The sequence below is a fragment of the Pelophylax lessonae genome, assembly GCF_965119305.1.
Source record: "Pelophylax lessonae genome assembly, chromosome: 9".
NCBI classification, from domain to species: domain Eukaryota; kingdom Metazoa; phylum Chordata; class Amphibia; order Anura; family Ranidae; genus Pelophylax; species Pelophylax lessonae.
Genome location: NC_138776.1, coordinates 85,607,799 through 85,629,218, shown reverse-complemented (window position 1 = coordinate 85,629,218; position 21,420 = coordinate 85,607,799). Strand labels below are relative to the sequence as shown.

At 45.3% G+C, this 21,420-nt stretch overlaps 1 protein-coding gene across 2 annotated transcripts in view; it reads left to right on the top strand.

Moving 5' to 3' along the window:
* The first annotated feature begins 4,864 nt into the window (after nucleotides 1–4,864).
* Nucleotides 4,865–21,420, top strand: part of MARCHF5 (membrane associated ring-CH-type finger 5) — a 109,684-nt gene continuing 93,128 nt past the window's right edge. The window contains exon 1 of one of the 2 annotated variants that reach the window (XM_082267604.1): nucleotides 4,865–5,128. In XM_082267604.1, the coding sequence (XP_082123730.1) occupies nucleotides 5,106–5,128 (23 nt within the window). In that variant the 5' untranslated portion in view covers nucleotides 4,865–5,105. The remainder of the gene's footprint in view (nucleotides 5,129–21,420) is intronic. The other variant, XM_082267603.1, reaches the window with a different exon arrangement.

Below are 21,420 nucleotides of genomic sequence, written 5' to 3'. Positions count from 1 at the left end.
AGGAGCGCAAGGTCTCTAATATCCACCAGCTCCATGATGTTGTCATGGAGGAGTGGAAGAGGACTCCAGTGGCAACCTGTGAAGCTCTGGTGAACTCCATGCCGAAGAGGGTTAAGGCAGTGCTGGAAAATAATGGTGGGCATACAAAATATTGACACTTTGTGCCCAATTTGGACATTTTCACTTAGGGGTGTACTCACTTTTGTTGCCAGAAGTTTAGACATTAATGGCTGTGTGTTGAGTTATTTTGAGGGGACAACAAATTTACACTGTTATACAAGCTGTACACTCACTACTTAACATTGTAGCAAAGTGTCATTTCTTCAATGTTGTCACATGAAAAGATATAATAATTTACAAAAATGTGAGGGGTGTACTCACTTGTGTGTGTGATACTGTATATATATATATTTTTTTTTTTTTATTTGCTTTTTTTTTTTTTTTACCCACAAAAGTGGAGTTACAATAATGATGTACTGTATAACCACTTGCCCTCCAGAAGGCTTGCCCCCCTTCATGACCATGCCATTTTTTCCAAAAACGGCACTGTGTTACTTTAACTGACAATTGCCCGGTTATGCAACGCTGTACCCAAATAAATGTTAGGTCCTTTTTTCCCCACAAATAGAGCTTTCTTTTGGTGGTATTTGATCAACTCTGCAGTTTTTACGCTGTAAACAAGAAAAGACCACCAATTTTGAACAAAACAAATAATATATTATACTTTCTGCTATAAAACATACCCAACAGGAAATTGAAAAAAAATCAAATTTCTTCATCAATTTAGTCCAATATGTATTCTGCAATGTTTTTGGTAAAAAAAAAATCCCAAAAGGAGTATATTGATTGGTTTGCGCAAAAGTTGTAGTATCTACAAACTGTGGGATATTTTTTTTTATTTATTTATTACTAGTAATGGCAGCGATAAGAAATTTATGGCGGGATTGCAATATTGTGCTGACCAATCAGACACTAACTGACACTTTTTGGGGACCAGTGACACTAATACAGTGATCAGTGCTAAAAAATATGCACTGTCACTGTACTAATGACATTGGCGATTTTGTGCACTGTGTGGGAGGGGATTTTACTAGGGGAAGGCTTTGGTCCTTGTCCCTGCTTTGCAGGACTACAAGATCAATGCCTTCCCTACTGAAAGAACAGCGATCGGCCTTGTTTACATAGGCAGACCGTCATTCTCCCTCTGTACCGAAGGATCAGTGATCAGCTCCCACTCAACTAACAGCGGGAGCGGCCTGGTGGCGGCGTGCACGTACGCCCCAGACTCGGTAGTGTCGGATCACGTACTAGCTGCGTGATCTATTGCCGCCGTGCGACTTTGGTAAACAGGGCAAATAGAGAGGGCAAATCTCCCCAAACGGGGACACAGACAGCAATAAAAACCTACATTGCCTTTAGTTATAATTGAAGGTAGTAATAAAGACAAAACTTTTTTCAGGTTTAGATTGAAGATGGATTAGAACACATGTCAGGTTTGTATTGCTGTCTGTGCCTCTGTTAGGTAGACTTACCCTCTCTTTATATCCTGTTTACCATCGAAAGTGAAAATAAAAGAAAATTCCAAATTTTGGGTTGTCATCTGAATAAAAATCTAGAAGCATTCTCTAATAAGGGACAACCAGGGATTCCCTCACTTTAGAGGCATTTTCTCTCACTTCCTGTTTTGCTATGGGACAGGGAGTTAAGGGAAATCTCCCCAATGAGATACAGATGGCAATAAAACCTAACCGGGTTATAATCCTCCCTAGGGCCTCTTTCACACGGGCGTTTCGCATTTCCGTATATCATCCCATTTTTTTGCGGATGATATACGGACATAATGCATGTCAATGCGATTGCGGATGTCAGCGGATGACCATCCACTGACATCCAATTTGTGTCCTTTGAGCTCTGTTCCGTTTTTTGGAACGGAACAGAACCCTATTTTTTCTTCCGTTTAAAAAATGGAAGGGACTCTAAATCGGATGAAGGGGTTAACACCAGGGGCGATCAAAGGGTTAAATGTGTGCCTAGGGGGTGCTTTCTAACTGTGTGGGGGATGGGCTTGCTGACTGAACACAGAGACCTGAGTTCCTAAATAGGAGGAAAACAGGATACCAGTGTTTATCACTGACAGAACAGCGGTCTGCCATGTTTACATCGGCAGACAGCCCTTCTGTCTCCACGGGGAGTGATTGCAGTTGCCTGACGGACATCGCTGCCGCTGGACCCGCTGATTGGATTCCCCCCTGTAGCCAATTACACTCCCCCACTAGCGGTGCCGCGAAACGACTTACAGGTATGTTGTTTTGTGGGACAGAGACGATCTGCCGCAGTAAAAGTACGGCGGCTGGTTGCCAAGTGGTAAATAACACCCTAAAGCTGGCCATACACTAGCCGAAAAATCGTTCTATCTCATTTTCTAAAAATGAAAAATCGGCCGTGAGAGCAGACAATGGTGCCATTATGTAATGACCGAATTTCGAACGATAAATCATTCAAAGCAGAGTTCCACCCTGGGAAATTTTTTTTTAATAAAAATACCCCCGGGACAGTCAGGGCTAGTGCATTCCACAATGGCTAGCCTCTGATCTGTCCTGGGTTGCACTTACCTGCAAGAAGAAATACTTACCTTGAAAATGTATTGTCCAGCGCTGCCATCTCAGGTGTGGGCAGCTTGAAGCCAGCGCGATCCTCTTCTGCGTCCTCTTCGGTCCCAGGATGCACTGCACTGGCCCCGCCGTCACTTCCGGTGCCGCAGCGTCATCCCTGCACAGCTTCTGGGCATGCCCAGAAGCTGTTTAGCAAGGTATGACGGTGCCTGCACCGGAACTGACGTCGGGGCCGGTGCAGGCGCATTGATTTCTGGGAGCGATGACGTTCAGCTCCCAGGAATCATTGCAAGCCAGGAAGTGACGAATTCCTCTTCCTCCCCTCGGCGGCCACGGCGATTCATCACTTCCTGGCTTGCAATGATTCCTGGGAGCTGAACGTCATCGCTCCCAGGAATCAATGCGCCTGCACCGGTGTTCCGTGAGAATTACCTACCCGTGAGAAAAACCTACCCTCGTCACTTCCGGTTGCACGGCACTGTATGTAATTCGGCGTTTACATTAAAACAGCTGTGCTGCAATACGAGTGATCTCCACTCCTGTCACTTCCCTCATCTCAGCTAGTAAATATAAAAGCGGCGGCGGGTGTATGAGAACATAAATCACGGAGCCGAGACCCGCTTTTATATTTACTAGCCAAGATCAGGGGAGTGACAGGAGCGGAGATGACTTGTATTGCAGCACACTTGTTTTCATGTAAGCGTGGCGTGGGTAGGTTTTTTTCACGGACACCGTGATAATTTCCTACTAGTGCGCATGCGCACTAGTCAGGTCCTCAGCTCTGTCATTAGGTATCCGGGGCTGTGAGCATGCGCAGTGCTGCGCTGCTCAGCTGTTCCTGGCCGGAAGTGACGAGGGTAGGTTTTTCTCACGGGGTAGGTAATTCTCACGTTACACCGGCCCCGATGTCACTTCCGGTGCCGCAGCGTCATCCCTGCACAGCTGTTTAGCAAGGTATGATGGCGCCTGCACCGAAACTGACGTCGGGGCCGGTGCAGGCGCATTGATTCCTGGGAGCGATGACGTTCAGCTCCCAGGAATCATTGCAAGCCAGGAAGTGACGAATCTCCGTGGCCGCCGAGGGGAGGAAGAGGAAGTAAGGTGAGTATATTTTCTTCTAAACCAGGGGAGTAAAAAAAAAAAAAATTGCGATTATCCATTTGTTTTTCAGGTGACCCGGAGCGAGAAGATGGAGGTAAGTGTAATATTAGGGTGGAACTCCGCTTTAATGGACATAAATGAATTTTTGTTCAGTTTGTCACATACAGCTAGTGCAAACAGTTCGGCAGAGAAACACATTACCCTTTCAATGTATCATTCCTTCGGCAGAATTTTCCAAACTGTTTCTTCCACTTTTCGGCTCTGAAAAGTTAAAAAACGATTTTCTATTTGTGCCCATTAACTGGGTGAAAAATGAACGATCGGACCAAATGACAGGTTTTTGAACGATTTTTCGGCTACTGTATGGCCAGCTTTAGAGCCGGTTCACATTGCAGCGACCCGACTTGCCGGGGCGACCTGTGAGGTCGCGGTGTGCAGCTCGCACCGCGACCTCGGAGCGGCCGGGACGGACTTCATATCATTGAAGTCAATGCAGGTCGCCCCAAAGAAGCTCCGGACCCTTTTTCTAAGTCGGAGCGACTTGTGTCGCTCCTATTAGAACGGGTCCTGTGCTAATCTATGGCAGGCGACTTGTCAGGCGACCAGGTCGCCTGACAAGTCGCCCCAGTGTGAACCGGCTCTTACACTAACACAAAAAAATGTAATAAACAAATAAACCTAAGCCCAGCTTCTCACCTAACCTTAACTCTAACCCCTTACCCTATTGAAAAAAAAAAAAAAAAAGAGAGAAAAAAGAATAATAATAGTAAAAAAATAAAAAGCTGATATACCTAGCAACAGACAGTTTTTGCTATTTACTAATAAAACAAAATCGCCGTAAGAAAATACGCAAGTCGTGCACAACAACAAGCAGTTAAAAGACGCACCTCGTACAATATGTGGCAATTCACTCAGAAGGGAATTATCTTACAAAATTAAACCAGCAGCCGCCAATTTTAATACATTAGTTGCCAAAGCAGAATGTGAGTGTCCAGCCATCTATATCCAGGTACAGGGCACCGCACAGCTGGAATAACATCATCCCCACACACACACAGCAATACAGCAACTACCTCAGCACTGCGCACTGCTCAGCGGTTACCTAGCTACCGCCTCCCTCACAGCACAAGCCTTCACTTCCGGTGCACGTTGTTAGCGTTCGGACGCACGCGTGACGTAACACGCTCGGCCCGTTCTATCATGGTCCGGGAACGACGACAGTGGTGACCTGAGAACAATTACCGGGAGCTGTCAGTGGAGAGGAGGATTGGAATGGCGGCCTGAGCGCCGTGTGGAGGGTCCTCGGGTGAAGGGAGAGCTGTGGAAGAGACATCATGTCTGAGACGAACAGCGTGTCACTGCAGCAGATGCTGGACAGGTGAAGAGTAGGACATGGAGGGCCTCTTATTTGACATGTAAACAAGTGTGTGTGGGGGAGGGGAGAGACGAAGGGGGTCTGGTGTCACTAAGCAGTGCTAGCCTGTCACTTTGACACTGGGAGGTGTCATGTGTGTATAATGGAGGACTGGGGAGCCCATCACACAGCTCTCAGGGTCAGTCTAGGGCAGGGATATGCAAACTGTGGCCCTCCAGGTGTTGAAGAACTACAAGTCTCATGAGGCATAGCAAGACTCTGACAAGCATGACACCCCGAGGCATGATGGGACTTGTAGTTTTGCATTAGCTGGAGGGCCACAGTTTATATATCCCTGGTCTAGGGGGAGGGTTAGGTAGAGTAGCAGATTTAGATACACTAACCAATTAAAAACAAACTCCAGTAAATTCTTTATAATCAATTATAACTGAGAACAGACTCTCTTCTGGCTTGCTTTTCATTCAGAGTAATTGCAGCAATCACAATGACTTGTGTCCTGTACTTACAGGTCATCCATCGCAGATCGATCGTTCTGGAAGCGTTTACATATCTGTTTCCTAAATAAAAGGCAAACTCTTACAGAGTATCCAAACTGAAAACACCAATACTTAGGCTGCATTCACATGTCAGCGTATTGATTGCGGGCAGAATCGCTGAGATTCCACCCACGATCTGGAAATCTTTGCAAATTGCGGGACGCCTGTGCGTTGCCCGTGATTTGCAATAGCACCCCAAACACTGAGCGATGTTGCCGCGATTTCCGCCTGCCGAATCATGGTAACATTGCGCAAAAAAAAATCGCGGGACGCATTACGCCCAAAAAAGTACTAGAGCTTCTTTGGAGGGTAATAATGCGGCCCGCAATTTTTTTTTGCGCAATGTTACCGCGATTCGGCAGGCGGAAATCGCGGCAACATCGCTCAGCGTTTGGGGTGCTATTGCAAATCACGGGCAACGCACAGGCGCCTGGCGATTTGTAATGATTTCCGGATCGCGGGCGGAATCGCGGCGATTCTGCCCGCGATCAATACGCTGACATGTGAATGCAGCATGTGATGACGGCATTCGTTTTCACCTAGTGATCTAGCTACTAATTCTGTTGTTATTCAACAGAACAGGCTCTACTGCAGATGTAGCAGTTAGAAGGATGAGACTAACCATTTACCACTGTCAGGGGTGCTATCAATGATCAGCTTTTATTTATGTATAACCTTTATCCCAAAAGGAACAGCATCGTTATAACTGATTATAAAGTATTACTGGAGTTTGTCATCAATTGGTTTGTGTATCTAAATCTGCTGCTCTACCTAATCCCCCCCTAGACTGACAATGCTGTCCAATAAGGATGAGCTCAGGCATGTTGGGATCGTAGTCCCAACCCACCTGAGCAATCCCGCCAGGAAGCCATCACTGCACACTGCCAATCACAGGCAGCATGTGTATTTTCAGCTGTGGGCCAGGAAATGTCTCACTGCCTATGATTGGTGGTGTGCAGTGATGGCTTCCTGGTGGGTTGGGACTATGATTTGGACATGCCTGAGCCCATTCTTACTGTGCAAAGGTGCCTCCTGTGCGGCTTCATCCAGAGTTGTTACTGACCAGATCACTAGGTGAAAACGGAGGGAAAAAAACCCCCAAAAATAAACAAATACAGCCACCACATCCATTGACTGGCGAGCTGCAATATATTACATATTTGGTTTTGGGTTTAATACTGCTTTAATGTGTTGCTAAATCCACAGCAATAAAATCAGTCTGTATATGGAGGAAAGTATGCTTGTTATACTCACTGTGGAACCTAAGGGGTTAATCTCTGCCTTGTGTAAAAAGGCTGCTTGATCCTTTCTTCTCTGATCCTCCCCTTCTTCCACAGTCCCCAATCCATCTCCTGATAGAACAGAGCCTTGGGGGCACTCTGCACATGCTCAGTTTGGTGTGTAATGCTAGAGAGTTTTTTTTTTTTTTCATGAGTGTTCTTGTGATCAGCACAGGGCCAATCGGCATTGTCCAGACAGAGGGTCAGGTGTCCTGCATCCTCATAGGACAGTGCTGGTGATAAAAGGTATTTAGCAGTTTATACAGTGGGTATAGGAAATAATTACCCTCCTTTACAATAATCACATTATGTTGCTTTGCAGCCTTAAAAGACATGAAGACAGATACAGTTTGTGTTTTATCCGGATGTCTTTGGTAGTGCAACTTATAAAAACCATGTGAAAGATAGAACATCAACTGGTCAGAAAAAATAAAAAAAATTCTAAAACCGAATCCCTCAGTTGGAAAAAGCATCACCCCTTTACATCAGTATTTGGTTGAGCCACCTTTTGCTTTAAATGGAGCCTTTAGTCTTTTAGGATATGTCTCTCTCTAATAACTTTGCAATATTTGCACACTCATCTTTTCAGAACTGCTCAAGTTCAGTTAAATTTGATGGTGACTGTTGGCGGACTGCAGTCTTCAAGTCATTCCACAGATTTTCATTGGGGTTTAGGCTGGATTCACACTAGTGCGACGGCAGTCATTGCATGTGATTGGCACCACATTGCTGAGAACATCACATGTGATGTCTGTGCGATGCGAATTCAATTCGGACATACAAACTGTAAGGCTGAAATTGCATCCCATTTGCGTCACAATGGTGCAAGACCCCCTTTTTGGTCTGCGGTGGAATTGGATCGCAATGGTGTATGCACCGATTTCACAGTTCACACTGCGATCTGGGAGTGTCATTACCCTTACATTGACACCCGCAGTGGTCCGCGGAGAGCAGTGTGCACTGCTTGTGAGTGAGATGTGATACGGGAACCCGCACAGGAATCTAGCTGGTTCCTCATTGCACAAGTGTGAACCTGGACTTAAGTCTGGCCTCTGACTAGGCCATGCAAGAACATTCACCTTTTTCTTCTTCAACCACTGTGTGGTTGTTTTTGCTGTGTACTTTGTCCCATTGACCACTTTCTGGCAGAGGGCAGCAGATTTTCCTCAAGAATTTGACAGTATTTTGCCCCATACATTTTTCCTTCTATCCTGACAAGTGCTCCAGTCCCGGCTACAGAGAAAAATCCCCATAACAGGACATTACCCCCTACATGCTTTACTGTAGGAATGGTGTTATTTGGATGGTGATATGTCTGATGGAAATCCAATAGTTTGTTTTGGTGTTGAGGCCAAATAATTCAATTTTAGTCTCATCTGACCATAACGCCTTTTTCCATGTGGCCTCAGAATCTGGTGTTGGCTCTGTGGTGTTGGCTCTGTAGTGCTGGGCTCTGTGCTGTGGTGCTGGCTGGTGTTGGTTCTGTGGTGCTGGGCGCTGTGGTGCTGGCTGGTGTTGGCTCTGTGGTGCTGGCAGGTGTTGGCTCTGTGGTGTTGGCTCTGTGGTGTTGGCTCTGTGGTGCTGGCAGGTGTTGGCTCTGTGGTGCTGGGCTCTGTGGTGCTGGCTGGTGTTGGTTCTGTGGTGCTGGGCGCTGTGGTGCTGGCTGGTGTTGGCTCTGTGGTGCTGGGCTCCTGTGCGATATCCCGCGGGCTGCGGCTGTCACTGAAAACGGTGCCTCTAATTCCTCCATAGTCCCAGCTCGCAGGCCGAGTGATATCAAATGCACTCCGCCTCTGAGAGGAGGAGCTGTACCGAGAAAGCAGGCGGCTACAGTAGAGAGCAAAGCTGCTGCTTCCTCTGTACGGTTCCTCTCACAGGTGGAGTGCATTTGATATCCCTCGGCCTGTGAGCCGGAACTATAAAGGATGTAGCGGCTCTGTTCTCTCACTGCAGTGGGCGGGCGTGTGACGTCACTGGTTGCTAGACGCTGGGCAGCTGGTGATTTAGCAACCAGTGATGAAAGGAAAAGGCATCGAATCGCCGCGGTCCAGATCTAAGGGCGTCGGAATCCTGACGTGGCCTGGAGTCCGCCTATTGAGGACCTGGGCCGTAGTTCATATAATATTCATGACCCCTTACTTTTACTTTCACCCTTACTTTCACTTTTGTTCCCCTTGAGATTGGTGAGCAGAACAATTAGAGTGAATCTCTCTTATGCCTTGTACACGCAATGAGAAAATCAGATGGAAAATACCGCTTTCAGAGCAATCGTCCGATAATCTGATCATTAGTACTCCGCTTTCGAGAGCTGATCAGGACCGTTAATGCAAAAGTATCCGAAGGGACAATTCATGAAAAAAATTTTCATACACTAGGAGAACGAACGATTTTCGTTTAACCAGTGCAGTATTTATCTGTAAAAATTTGATTGAACAAGACAGCGCATGCTCAGAAACAAAATAATACATTACAAAACAAAATTATGTCATCCCGGGAAGTTGTATTTTGTCTTACAAGAATTTTCGTAACTCAAGTAACCTACCGTATATATTCTCGAGTATATGCCAAGTTTTTCAGCATATTGTTTTGTGCTGAAAACATCCCCCTCGGCTTATACTCGAGTCAAGGAAAAAAAAAATAATTTCCTGTCCGCTCCGACGGGTTTAAGGTTTAAAAATGGTGCCGCCCGTCGCATACATGTCACCGCGCACGCGCCGCCGCCACTCGTGTAATTTCGGCTATTCCCGGCGCCGCTCGGGAGAGGCCGGGAATAGCCGAAATTATACGAGCGACGGCGGCGCGTGCGCAATGACGTGTCGGCGCCGGGCGGCGCCATTTTTAAAATGAAGGCGCCTCTGGAACAGGTAAGTGAAACAGCTTCACTACCTGCCATTATGCAGGGCTGCGGGCACACTACAAGGGATGCAGTGCTGCGGGCATGGTCCACATGTACCATGCCCACAGCACTGCATCTCCTGTAGAATGCCCACAACCCTGGATCCTCTTGTACCATGCCAGTCACCCTGCATTCTCCTGCACCATGCCAGTCACCCTGCATTCTCCTGCACCATGCCAGTCACCCTGCATTCTCCTGCACCATGCCAGTCACCCTGCATTCTCCTGCACCATGCCAGTCACCCTGCATTCTCCTGTACCATGCCCACCGCCCTGCATTCTCCTGCACCATGCCAGGCACCATGCCAGTCACCCTGCATTCTCCTGCACCATGCCAGTCACCCTGCATTCTCACTCTAGGCTTATACTCGAGTCAATGATTTTTCCCATCTTTTTGTGGTAAAAGTAGGGGTCTCGGCTTATACTCGGGTCGGCTTATACTCGAGTATATACGGTATTCGTTTTCGATATGAGACTAGCATGGAAAAAAAAATTAGGACGATCATTCTTCCGATAATCTCATTGTGTGTATCAAGCATAAAGCTGGGTTCACACTTGTGCTGGAGTGTATGTAAATCGTAAACATTCCTACACCCGCATGCAAAACATTTAAATTACGTATATATTACATTTACAAAGTAATCATCAAGGTGATCCTGTATACTAACAAAGGAGAATGAAAACAGCTGAGAGGAACACTGTTCAAGGGTAGGTCAAAAATCCCAAGCAGTAAATTTATTAAAGAGGTTGTAAACCCATTAAAATTTTTTATTTTTTTTTTTCAACCTGAAAGAGAAACACATAATGAGCTAGTATGCATCGCATACTAGCTCATTATGAAATGCTTACCTTAGAACGAGCCCCCGTATGTTCAGTCGTCCCGTCTTCCGGGATCGCGGCATCCGGCCATCTGATTGGTCACTCCGGCGAATGCGCGGGGGAGCCGATGGTCACGGCACGGGGCTCTGAAGAAACGACACCAGCGGCCGTTCCTTCAGAGCGCATGCGCCAGTGACGTCACTGGCTGCATGTAAGGTAAATATCTCCTAAACCGTACATGTTTAGGAGATATTTACAGTACCTGTAGGTTAACCTTATTATAGGCTTACCTATAGGTAAAAGCTGCAGAGGAGGGTTTACGTCCTCTTTAAGTAGGTAAAATATAAAAAAAAGTTATGCCACATAATCCTGTGTACCTCGCACAGAAGATCCTCCTTCCTAGTTTCTCTCCTCTACCGCCAGCGAGCGTCTCCCGGCTCTAACGCCCAGCAAGCCCTTGCTTTTGTGTTCCCGACCCGCCCATAGCAACCGATGACGTCATCGGTTGGCAGGACGTGTGTTGGGAGGCCCACACAACTTCCCGAGTGCCTGTGGCAATGGGAAACGAGTATTAGACAGCGGAATGGCACCTCTGTAAAAAACTGACCAGCCAGTAATCAATAAAGAGCAGATTACTTAATGCATAGGTTGGGGGTCATTTTGCCACGGCACACCAGTGTGGGAAACCCTGGCTTAGACTAAGGAAGACAAGGACAGTGGTTTTATCTACCTCCCCCACCACCCTTTCCAAATAGTTAGACTTTAAAATCTGTGACTTGCAGCCTCATATTCTGATTTCTTCATATTCTAGATTAGAGGGGTTATGAATTGCTACTACTGGTTAGTACAGACTTTTTCAACTAGGGTGCCTCTGGGGTGCCTTGGCAAAATGCCTAAAAATTTCCCAAAAATTGTATGCAAGCCTGCCTTTTAGTTACACAAAGTGACAGGTTTTCATTGTACACCATTACAACTTTCCATCCGTCAGTGTCCTAACAACTTAGAAGTCGTCAGTTGTTAAGGAGGACATTAAGTGTTTGCATGGCATCCTTGTTTGCCCCTCTCCTCCTGTTTTTCTCTATTAGTATTGGGGTCACATTAACTGAGTGAGGGAGATAAACATTGCAATACTAGTCAGTACCAGTGTGCAAAGGTGTAAATGCTTGGATGAATAAGTCATGTTGTGTGTCCTACATGTGTGGATGTTGCTGCGTAAAACTATAAGGCCTCTTTCACACTAGCGGACCGCTCAGATCCGCCTGTCAGTTTTTTAGGCGGATCCGAATGGATGCCCTATGCATCTCTATGGGGCATCGGATGTCAACAGAGACATGTCCGCTGACATCCGATCCGGTTCGTCAAATCTGGACGGATGGAAACGCAGATCGGATGAGAACGGACACGTGGTCTGTTCCCATCCGATTCCCACATAGAGAACAGCGAGGACCTGACAGCTCTGTCTCCGCACACACAGCGGAGACAGAGCAGCCATCCGCCTGTTTAGCGGGGAATTGTCGGATCGATCCCCCGCTGAGATAAACGTTGTCTGCTGACGGACTCCCTTGTGTAAAAGGGGCCTTAGTTTCATTTTTTACGTTTCAGGTGCCTTGAGATTGTACATAATTTTTAAGGGTGCCATGACTGTCATAAGGTTAAGAAACACTGGGTTAATACTTTAACTTGTGCTATTTCAGGGCAGTACTGGGACAGGGTCGTCCAGTGCCTAGCCCTAGGACAAGAATCCAGAATTTCACCCCCTACCCTCACTGTTATTACATGCCATAGAATGGTTGTACCACCTTCCATCTATTGTTTGCCCCCTTGCTCATCTGCACCCTGGGCAGCTATCCCTGCCTGAGGGCTCAACATTCTGCAAATTACAATGGCAGTTAATTCAGTTACCCGGGTATTTGTTTTATAAGAATTATGTGATGCACAGGTCTGCATAAGTTAGGTAAGGTGCCATGTTTGAACTATTGTTTAACACCTGCACTGCCAGGGTTGCTTTTTGCACGTTGTCGGCTCTAAAATGACCCATGTATTGGTGGATTAAAGCTTTGAATATTCACGCAAAGGACACAATGTGAATGCCACTCCCCAATGTTCAACTGAGCTAATTGGCTCAATTCAAGAAGCAAAGCTTTGAGTTTTCTGCGTGCTGTGATAAACCTTGTTTGAAGGGTCTGCTAGCTTTGAATTTGAAACACTTAATGATTCTTCTGGCCATGCCCCATTAGTGATGACGTCTGAACCAGCCCAAGATTTTCTAACTGAGCACCAGTTGGGAACTGCTTTGCCAGTGCTTGTGTATACTGTACATACCATGCAGCCAGTACATACCATGAAACCAGAAGTAGTCATTTTATTCTTCTGTGTTTATTATAACAAATTGCAGATGGTAAATGTTAGAGCCCAGAAATTTGAATAAACCTAATGTAAAGATGTTATCTCAGTGCAGACTTCAATTTGATGGCAACTTACTTTAAAAAAAAAAAAACTAAAGTTAAGTGAAGGCAAAAAAGTAAAGATTGCAAACACAGAGACTCTATTGCAGAAGAGAAACAAAGCAGTTGATTTGCTAAAATTGGAGAGTGCAAAATCTGAAGCAGCTCTGCATGGTAGCCAATCCGCTTCGAACTTCAAATTGTTCCTTTTTGGTTTGACAAAAGAAAACTGGATGATGATTGGTTTTAGAACGGTGGTATACATATCTATATTAAAGTGTTTCTAAAGGCAGAAGGTTTTTTTTATCTTAATGCATTCCTTGCATTAAGATAAACCTTCTGTGTTCAACAGCCCCCTAATACTTACCTGAGCCTCATCTCGATCCAGCAATGTTGCACGCACGAGAGTCTCAGCTATCCGGGACTCTCCCTCCTCGTTGTCTGAGACAGCAAGTCAGTAAACCAATGAGAAGAGAGCGAGGGCGGCGAGGCCAAGTTATTGCTCTGTGTCTTGATATGGCACACAGAGCAGCAGCTCGGTTCAGGAACCCCCGATAGCAAGCTGATTGCTGTGGGGGCACTCGGCAGGAGGGAGGGGCCTGGAGCGATGGCGAGGAACCTGAGAAAAGGAGGATCTGGGCTGCTCTGTGCAAAACCATCGAACACAGCAGGTAAGTATGACATGTTTGTTATGTTTTACCTAAAAAAAGAGATCACTTTAAGCTTTGACAAAAATCCTGGAAGCGGATTGGTTTCTATGCAGAGCTGCACCACAGTTTGCGTTTTTTGCATTTTTAGTAAATCGACCACAAAATGGGTCTCCTGCAATAAAATTGACCTACCTGCCTGTTTAAAATCCTCCGCAGGATGTACACTGAGCTGCACATATTTATTACATTTTGCTTGTGGGTTTAGAAATACTTTAGCACGCTTTCACACTGTGCAGTTTGGTGCGCGGCGCCATTGGCTCCTGCTGCTGTCAGTCAAAATCAGTACGGCACCCAACAGGAGGGAGTGGCCAGGAGAGCTGAAGAGGGACCAGAGAAGAGGAGGATCCAGGCTGCTCTGTGCATAACCCCTATACAGAGGAGGTAAGTATAATATGTTATTTTTAATTAAAAAAAAAAAAATGAGACTTTACAATCACTTTAATTTTATACATCTTTCTTTACACATGTTAGGCTGACCATACATGAGGCAATTTTTTTTATTCCACGTGTAGAAGGAAAGAATTTGCTTGATTCCCTTTGTTGATGGGTGAATCCCTCGCGCAGTGCTATTGGGTTCTGCCAGCGGGGAGTCTTCCCTACCATCAGAACACAATGATTAGTGTTGCCAGCCTATAGCCAGCCATGCTGTGCTCTGCTTCACATTGATACAATTCCAGATGCGCTCCAGAATGCATTGATTTGCATGACAAGGGAAATAACGTTTGTTTCTATGGATGCAATTTCAAAAAGGGTGCATAGTCGAATGGCCACTGCAAGCCCATAAAATTCCACTTACAAAGCGATTCCAGTGCGCATTTCAGTACCTGTTGCTGTGTTTTCAAGGTGCCATTGAAAGAAATATGAAAATCACGTTGTAAACGCATTGGCTCTGATCCTTCAAATCCCCCTACAAAACATATTATAATTGCACCCCAATCTGAACAGGCCCAAGCCCATCGCTAATCAGCAGAAAGATTGGGGGGTCTGTGGAAGAAGGGAAGGATCAGAGAAGACAGGATCAAACAGCCTTTTTTTTTACAAAATGTGAAGGATTAACCCCTTGGGTTTCACAGTGAGCATAACAAGCATTCTTTACTGCATATAAAGACTGATTTTACTGTTGGTGGTTTTGTAACACTTTTAAATCGTTTCCTCTCCCCTCCAAACACCTATTCTGACTAAAGTCGGCCATACATGGATCGAAATTCGGCTGGTTCAGCAGAGATTGGATGAATTTCCATCCATGTATGTGCACCCTGGTTGTTTACAAGTTGATCAATTTTTCCTGAACGATTAGGCTAGGTGCGCATACATGGATGGAAATTCATCCAATCTCTGCTGAACCAGCCGAATTTCTATCCATGTATGGCCGACTTTAGTCAGAATAGGTGTTTGGAGGGGAGAGGAAACACTTTAAATGTGTTACTAAACCACCAACAGTAAAACCAGTCTTTACATGCAGTAAAGAATGCTTGTTATGCTCACTGTGAAACACAAGGGGTTAATCCTCCACATTTTGTAAAAAGGCTGTTTGATCCTGTCTTCTCTGATCCTTCCCTTCTTCCACAGACTCCCCAATCTTTCTGCTGATTAGCCATGGGCTTGGGCCTGTTCGGATCGAGCTTAAAAGGAAGCCGCTACTGCACACCGCCAATCATAGGCAGCATGTGTATGTGCAGCTGCCGGTCGGGAAATGCCTCCCTGCCTATGATTGGCAGTGTGCAGTGACGGTTTCCTGGTGGGCTCGATCCGAGCACACCCAAACCCATTACTACTGCTGATAATACAAAACATTGGGGCAATTTGCACATGCTCAGTTTGGTGTGTGTTGCTTTTTTTTTTGGGAGGGTGCATATGATTAGCACAGCGCCAATCAGCACTGTCCAGACAGAGGGTTGGGGGTCACGCAGCCTCAAAGGGCAAGTCAGAGTAGAATGAAGACTCCTCCTTCAAGCTTTATTCAGACACTGCTAGAAGTCACAAGACTGCTTTATACTGCTGATAAGAAAAGGTATTTAGCAGTTTATATTTACTAAAATAATTGTATTTCACTGTTCTATGTACTGTGGGAGAGCAGATCTAGTGAATGCAGGGTCCTGGGTTTAGTAACACTTTCCGATTCGGTTTATTGAGGAATTCCACTACAACCCTTTAACCACTTAAGCCCCAGCCCTATTTCGGACACTTTTTGTTTACAAGTTAAAACCAGTATTTTTTCCTAGAAAACTACTTAGAACCCCCAAACATTATATATATTTTTTAGCAAAGTCTCTGGAGAATAAAATGTCGGTCATTGCAATATTTTTTTGTCACACGGTATTTGCGCAGTGGTCTTTAAAACGCAATTTTTTGGGAAAAATTTAGAAAAATCACATTTCACTGCATTTAAAAAATACTAAACAGTAAAGTTAGCCCATTTTTTTTGTATATTGTGAAAGATGATGTCACTCCCAGTAAATAGATACCCAACATGTTACGGTTTAAAATTGCGCCCCCCCCCCCCCCCCCGTGGGATGGCGACAAACTACGGTTAATAGAGATCTCAATAGGCGACGCTTTAAATTTATTTAACCAGTTTAGAGTTAGAGTGTAGCTCTTTTTTTTAAAACTATTGCCCACGCTCTGGCGATCGCGGCGATACCTCACATGTGTGGTTTGAACAGCAATTTCATTCGCGGCTCGACTTCCATATACGTTTTTTTTTGTGCGCGAGCTAACGGTGTAAACCTCCCTTGTGACACCAATATGCAGTGACAGGTACTCTTTATGGAGGGATCGAGGGTCTAAAAGACCCTCGACCCCTCCACTACACTTCCATGTATGCAAAACGCCGAAAACGGCGTTTTTGCATACAGCCGTTTTTAAATTTTGCTGCTTTTTGCAGCACAGTAACCCGGAAGTGACATCATGGACGCCGCCTCCGTGTTACGTCATCGGAGACCCGATCGAAGCCATTTCCGGCATTGATCAGGACTCCATCCAGCCGGCGGACGTGCCGGGTGGGTGCTAGGGGCTCCCGGTGGGACTGGAGCCCCGAGCAAAGTCACGGAAGGAGGAGGGGGAGACGTCCCCTCCCGCTCACCCGGGTAACGATCAAGCGGCACCCGAGCCGCATTGGTCGTTACAGATGGAAAGCCGACCGCTGGCTGTAAACCACGGTACCGGGATGATGCCTCTAGCTAGAGGCATCATCCCGGTATACCCCCGCAAAGTCTGCCGACGTATATATACGTCGATATGCGGTAAGTGGTTAATAATGTTAATATTTTGAATATAAAGTGGAGTTCCAGTAGTTTTTAGGTTTATTAAAAGTCAGCATCTGTAGGCACCTGGCTGTGACAGCGTGCAGCTTCACACCCGTGTGTGCACTGCGAATGCGCGAGCCGTGCTGCGCTTCCTCATTGGCCAGGCAATCTTTTGAGACCTGTGACGTGTCCCAGAAGATTGCAGAGAGGAAGGGGGAGAGGACAGAGCCTAGGTGGCCTGAGCGGAAGTAGGAGCTAGGTACCTGTCAAAACTAGGTACCCCCCCCCCCCCCAAAAAAAAAAAAAAATGATGTGGCATGTAAGGGGGGGGGGGGGGGGAGTGCTTCAAGCGGAAGTTCTACTTTGGGGTAGAACTCTGCTTTAACCTGTTCCAGGCTTAAACATTTGGAAATGAATCTTTTTGTTGTCTTGTCTGATGTTCCTGACTTTCTGAGTAAACTTTGTCTATTTGCATTAACAAAGTCAATAGAATTTTGTTGTTAACTGTTTTAAATCCGTGAAATACAAACGTGAGGCTGAATCAGGTGTGTCACTGACTCAAGCTTCTAATGTGTTTGCTGGTTCATAGCCAATTGCAGCAAGTCCATAGCGTCCTATAACAGCGGGTATTGTTCTGGCCTGGGAAAGGAAGATTCTGTGGCAATAAGTTTTGCCTTTTTTTTTTTTTTTTATTCTATATTACTTATTTTTTCCTATGAATTCAGCATAAAATGTTATTCATCATCATTAAGCTATCTTTGTATTAGTTTTAGGTACCTTCAGAAATCAACAAAGGTAATGAGAAATGATCATAGTCACAGGTTCATTTTAAGAGTTGGAAAGTCATAAGGTTTTTAAGATAAAAAGCAGCCCCAGCACCCCTAATACTTATCTGAGCCCATCTCTGTCCACTGATGTCCACGAGTCCCTCGGATGTCCGTGACTCTCCCTCCTGATTGGCTGAGACAGCAGTGGCGCCATTGGCTCCCACAGCTGTCAGTCAGTCAGTTAGCCAATTTGGAGAGAGGGGGCAGGGCTGAACATCAGCTCCATGTCTGAATAGATGCAAGGAACTGCAGCTTGGCTCGGGTGCCCCCACTGCTTGCTCTGGGGTCACTTGACAGAAGCGAGGGGCCAGGAGAAGCGAAGAGGGAAATCCACTGCACAGAGGAGGTAAGTATAAAATGTTTATTTAAAAAAAAAGAGACTTTATAGTTACTTTTAGGCTCCATTCACACTAGAGTGACTTGTCAGGGGACTTGTCAGCCTGACAAGTCGCGGTCCATTGACTGCTACAGGACCCGTTCTAATAGGTGCGACACAAGTCGCGCCGACTTAGAAAAAGGGTCCTGTACTACTTCGGGGCGACTTGCATAGACCTTCAGTATATGAAGTCCGTGCAAGTCGCGGTGCACGGGACTTCACAAGTCGCCCCCGAAGTAGTACAGAGTTGTGCCGCTGCAGTGTGAATGGGCTCTTAGGTGTCACTAAAGGCAAACATTTTTTTTTTTTGACCAAGTAGAGAGGGATCAAAAAAACCGTCGGGAATATATTGTTGTCTGTGTCCCCCTTAGGGAGATTCGCCCTCTCTTTGTCCTGTTTATCATTAGCATTGTAAGTGAAAGTAAAAGAAAATTCCAAATTTTGGGCTGATATCAGAACAAAAATGGAAGGGATATCTTCCAGTGGTGACCCCAGTCACTGGGGTTCACTCACTTTTGAGTGATTTCTTCTCCTTTCTTTTGACTGAGGGACAAGAAGTGAAGGGAACATCTCCCTAATGGGACACAGATGACAAAAAAAAAAAACATCCCTTCTGTGTATTCAAAATGGAAAAAAATGCTTTTGGTGATACTTTAAAAAATTTAAAAATACTTTCCTTCTCTACTCTGTTGCCACTACAGACCTCAGATTAGCAGATTACATAGTTTTAAGCTCCAGGGCCTGAACCAGGTTGCATGGCTCATTCTTCTGTCACCTCTGAGCTGGAAAACTGCAGCTCAGTGAAAAGGATGGTAGCCACCCTGACCTGGCAAGAGCTGCATTAAGGCTGGTTCACAGTGCAACTTCTGGGTCCTGAATGCATTTTTCATGCATTTTCGATGGGCTTCCACGATTTTTCCACTATTTTTTGGACACCTGAAGAATATCAGAACATTGTTCTGATATGTGCATGTGCATTTTGGTAAGTTTACTTGCTTTTTGCTGCATTCCATACAGAGAAAATGCAGCAGGTTCTACTTTTGTTGACTGCACCAGAACTGACTGCGCTGATGAGGGGCCACTGGAATACATGGAAAACAATGCACATGCGTTTTTGATGGAGATTAAAAATGCACTGAATTGCTAATGAGGGAACCTCCCCAGGACCACCTGGCCCCCATTTCTTGAAGAAAAAAGCCTATCCGCTGTTATTTTATCAGTTCTTGTTTTCATACTGCTGCATTTTGTCTACTTTTGTTACCACTGTCAATGCTAGCCCCCTGTGGGAAGAAAGATGGCATGTTACCGACTTGTTAAATTGAAAAAAAATTATTGAAACCGAAAAACGCACTGGATTGAATCTGGTGTGAACCAGCCCTCAAGTATCCTAGTGGATTAAAATCACCTGTACACCGCACTGTTTAACTTTAAAAAAAAAAAAGCTTATTTTCAGTGTTGTACCTCTAGTTTGTACAGTGGCGATCCGAAGGCCGACCATAGACGAGTAGAACACTGAACAATTCTGTTGATCTAAAAACAAATGGCGCATACGATTGTGCCATCATTTGTTATTCTAAACAAAATCCAGCATTTTGGATCAGGCACTTTTGATTGCATGACAAAAATGGTGTGTCGCAGCTGGCACATTATGTGAAAAACCAACAGTCAAGAATTTTTTGTTTGGGTTTTCAACTTGTCTATAGCCTGCTTAAGCCTGTCTGAAAAACTCCTAGTATGAGAGAGATGACCTGCCCAGATGCCAGGATGCACCATACATTGCATATTTGCCTCTCGGATCCCAGATTGAGGGCTCTGTAAGGTTCAGACCCCACGTGTGCAGTTTTTTTTTTCTCTTTGAAGCTTAGTGTTGTGCAACGGAGGGAAAGAGATTGCGCTTCACAATATACACCACTATACTTGTTACTGTACTTGTGAAAAAACTGTGATAAACCCCCAGAAAAAGTAGATATATAATCTGAATATGTTTAAGGTTTGGTTTGCACACGCTGTGGCTCACAGCAGGGGTGCGGTGCGTCCCTGTTTTCTGTTTCAGGGACAACTTGGGTCTGAATTTTTGCCTGAATTCGGACCTGAAGCGGAATCAAAGACGCACAGGACCCTTCTACAAGCCGGACCGCGGACATCCCGGAGCTGTTTGAACCGGCTCCATTGAGAGTCGGTCACACTCTCTTGTCATGCGAATTGGATGCGGGGAAATCCAGAATTCCAGCCGAGATAAAAATGGGTATATATTGGGAGAGGTTTGTTTACATTTTAGGCAAAACTTTTCGTTTTTTTAAATATTAAGTATTTTTTTTTTATACCTACCTTTTCAGGTCATATCAAGGTTTGGGACTTAAAAGTGGTTTTAAGCAAGTCCTGTGGGCAGGTAATGCTACTAGCACCAGAGGACGTAGCACTTCTAGGTTTAGTCACTGCGGCACTGATGATGGCATGCAGGACTACAAAGTTTGAGTAGATGACTGATCACTAGAATGGGGAAGTAGCAGAGAAGTAGACTGTTGGAGCGGCCAAAGGTGAACACACTACTCTTGAAAAGTGTTCACAAGAAATATAATGATGCTTGGAGTTCATTTTCATTTTCTAATGCTATCTTTTACACCAATAAATACAGGCTGTCGGATTTTACCCTGCTCGATCAGCACCGCCGACTATGGCATGTGACACTGATCAGTATATTCTGACAGAGGGTAAACATCCTCGCTGTCACATAACAATAGCTCAGCTGGGCGGATTCCTCCATCCACAACACTCAATGTATCAAGGTTTTTGTCTTTTTTTTTTTTTTTTTTACCCACTGGTTGGAAAAAAAAAAAAAAAGACCCATCTGTGGACTGCTCAAGGGATGGGTAGAACCCCTGTATTTTTTTTCCCAACTGTGTCCCATTGGGGAGATTTGCCTTTTACTTTCTGCTCCATAGTCAGACTAGAAGTTATAGGAAATTCCTTTAAAGTGAGGGTACCTCTAGTTGTCAGCAGAACTATCCCATTGGAAGTAGGGCTGGGCAAAAAATCGATTTTGTAGTGTAAAACGATTTTTATTTTGCAAACTCGAGTTTTTTGCCACAATAGTTTTTTCTGACTTTTCCGCGTTTCGTCCTTGGGCTGTGTGTTGAGGTTCTCAAATGTCTGGTCCACTTACATCAGCTGTTGTGGGTGGCAAGAGGTATCATTTGCAG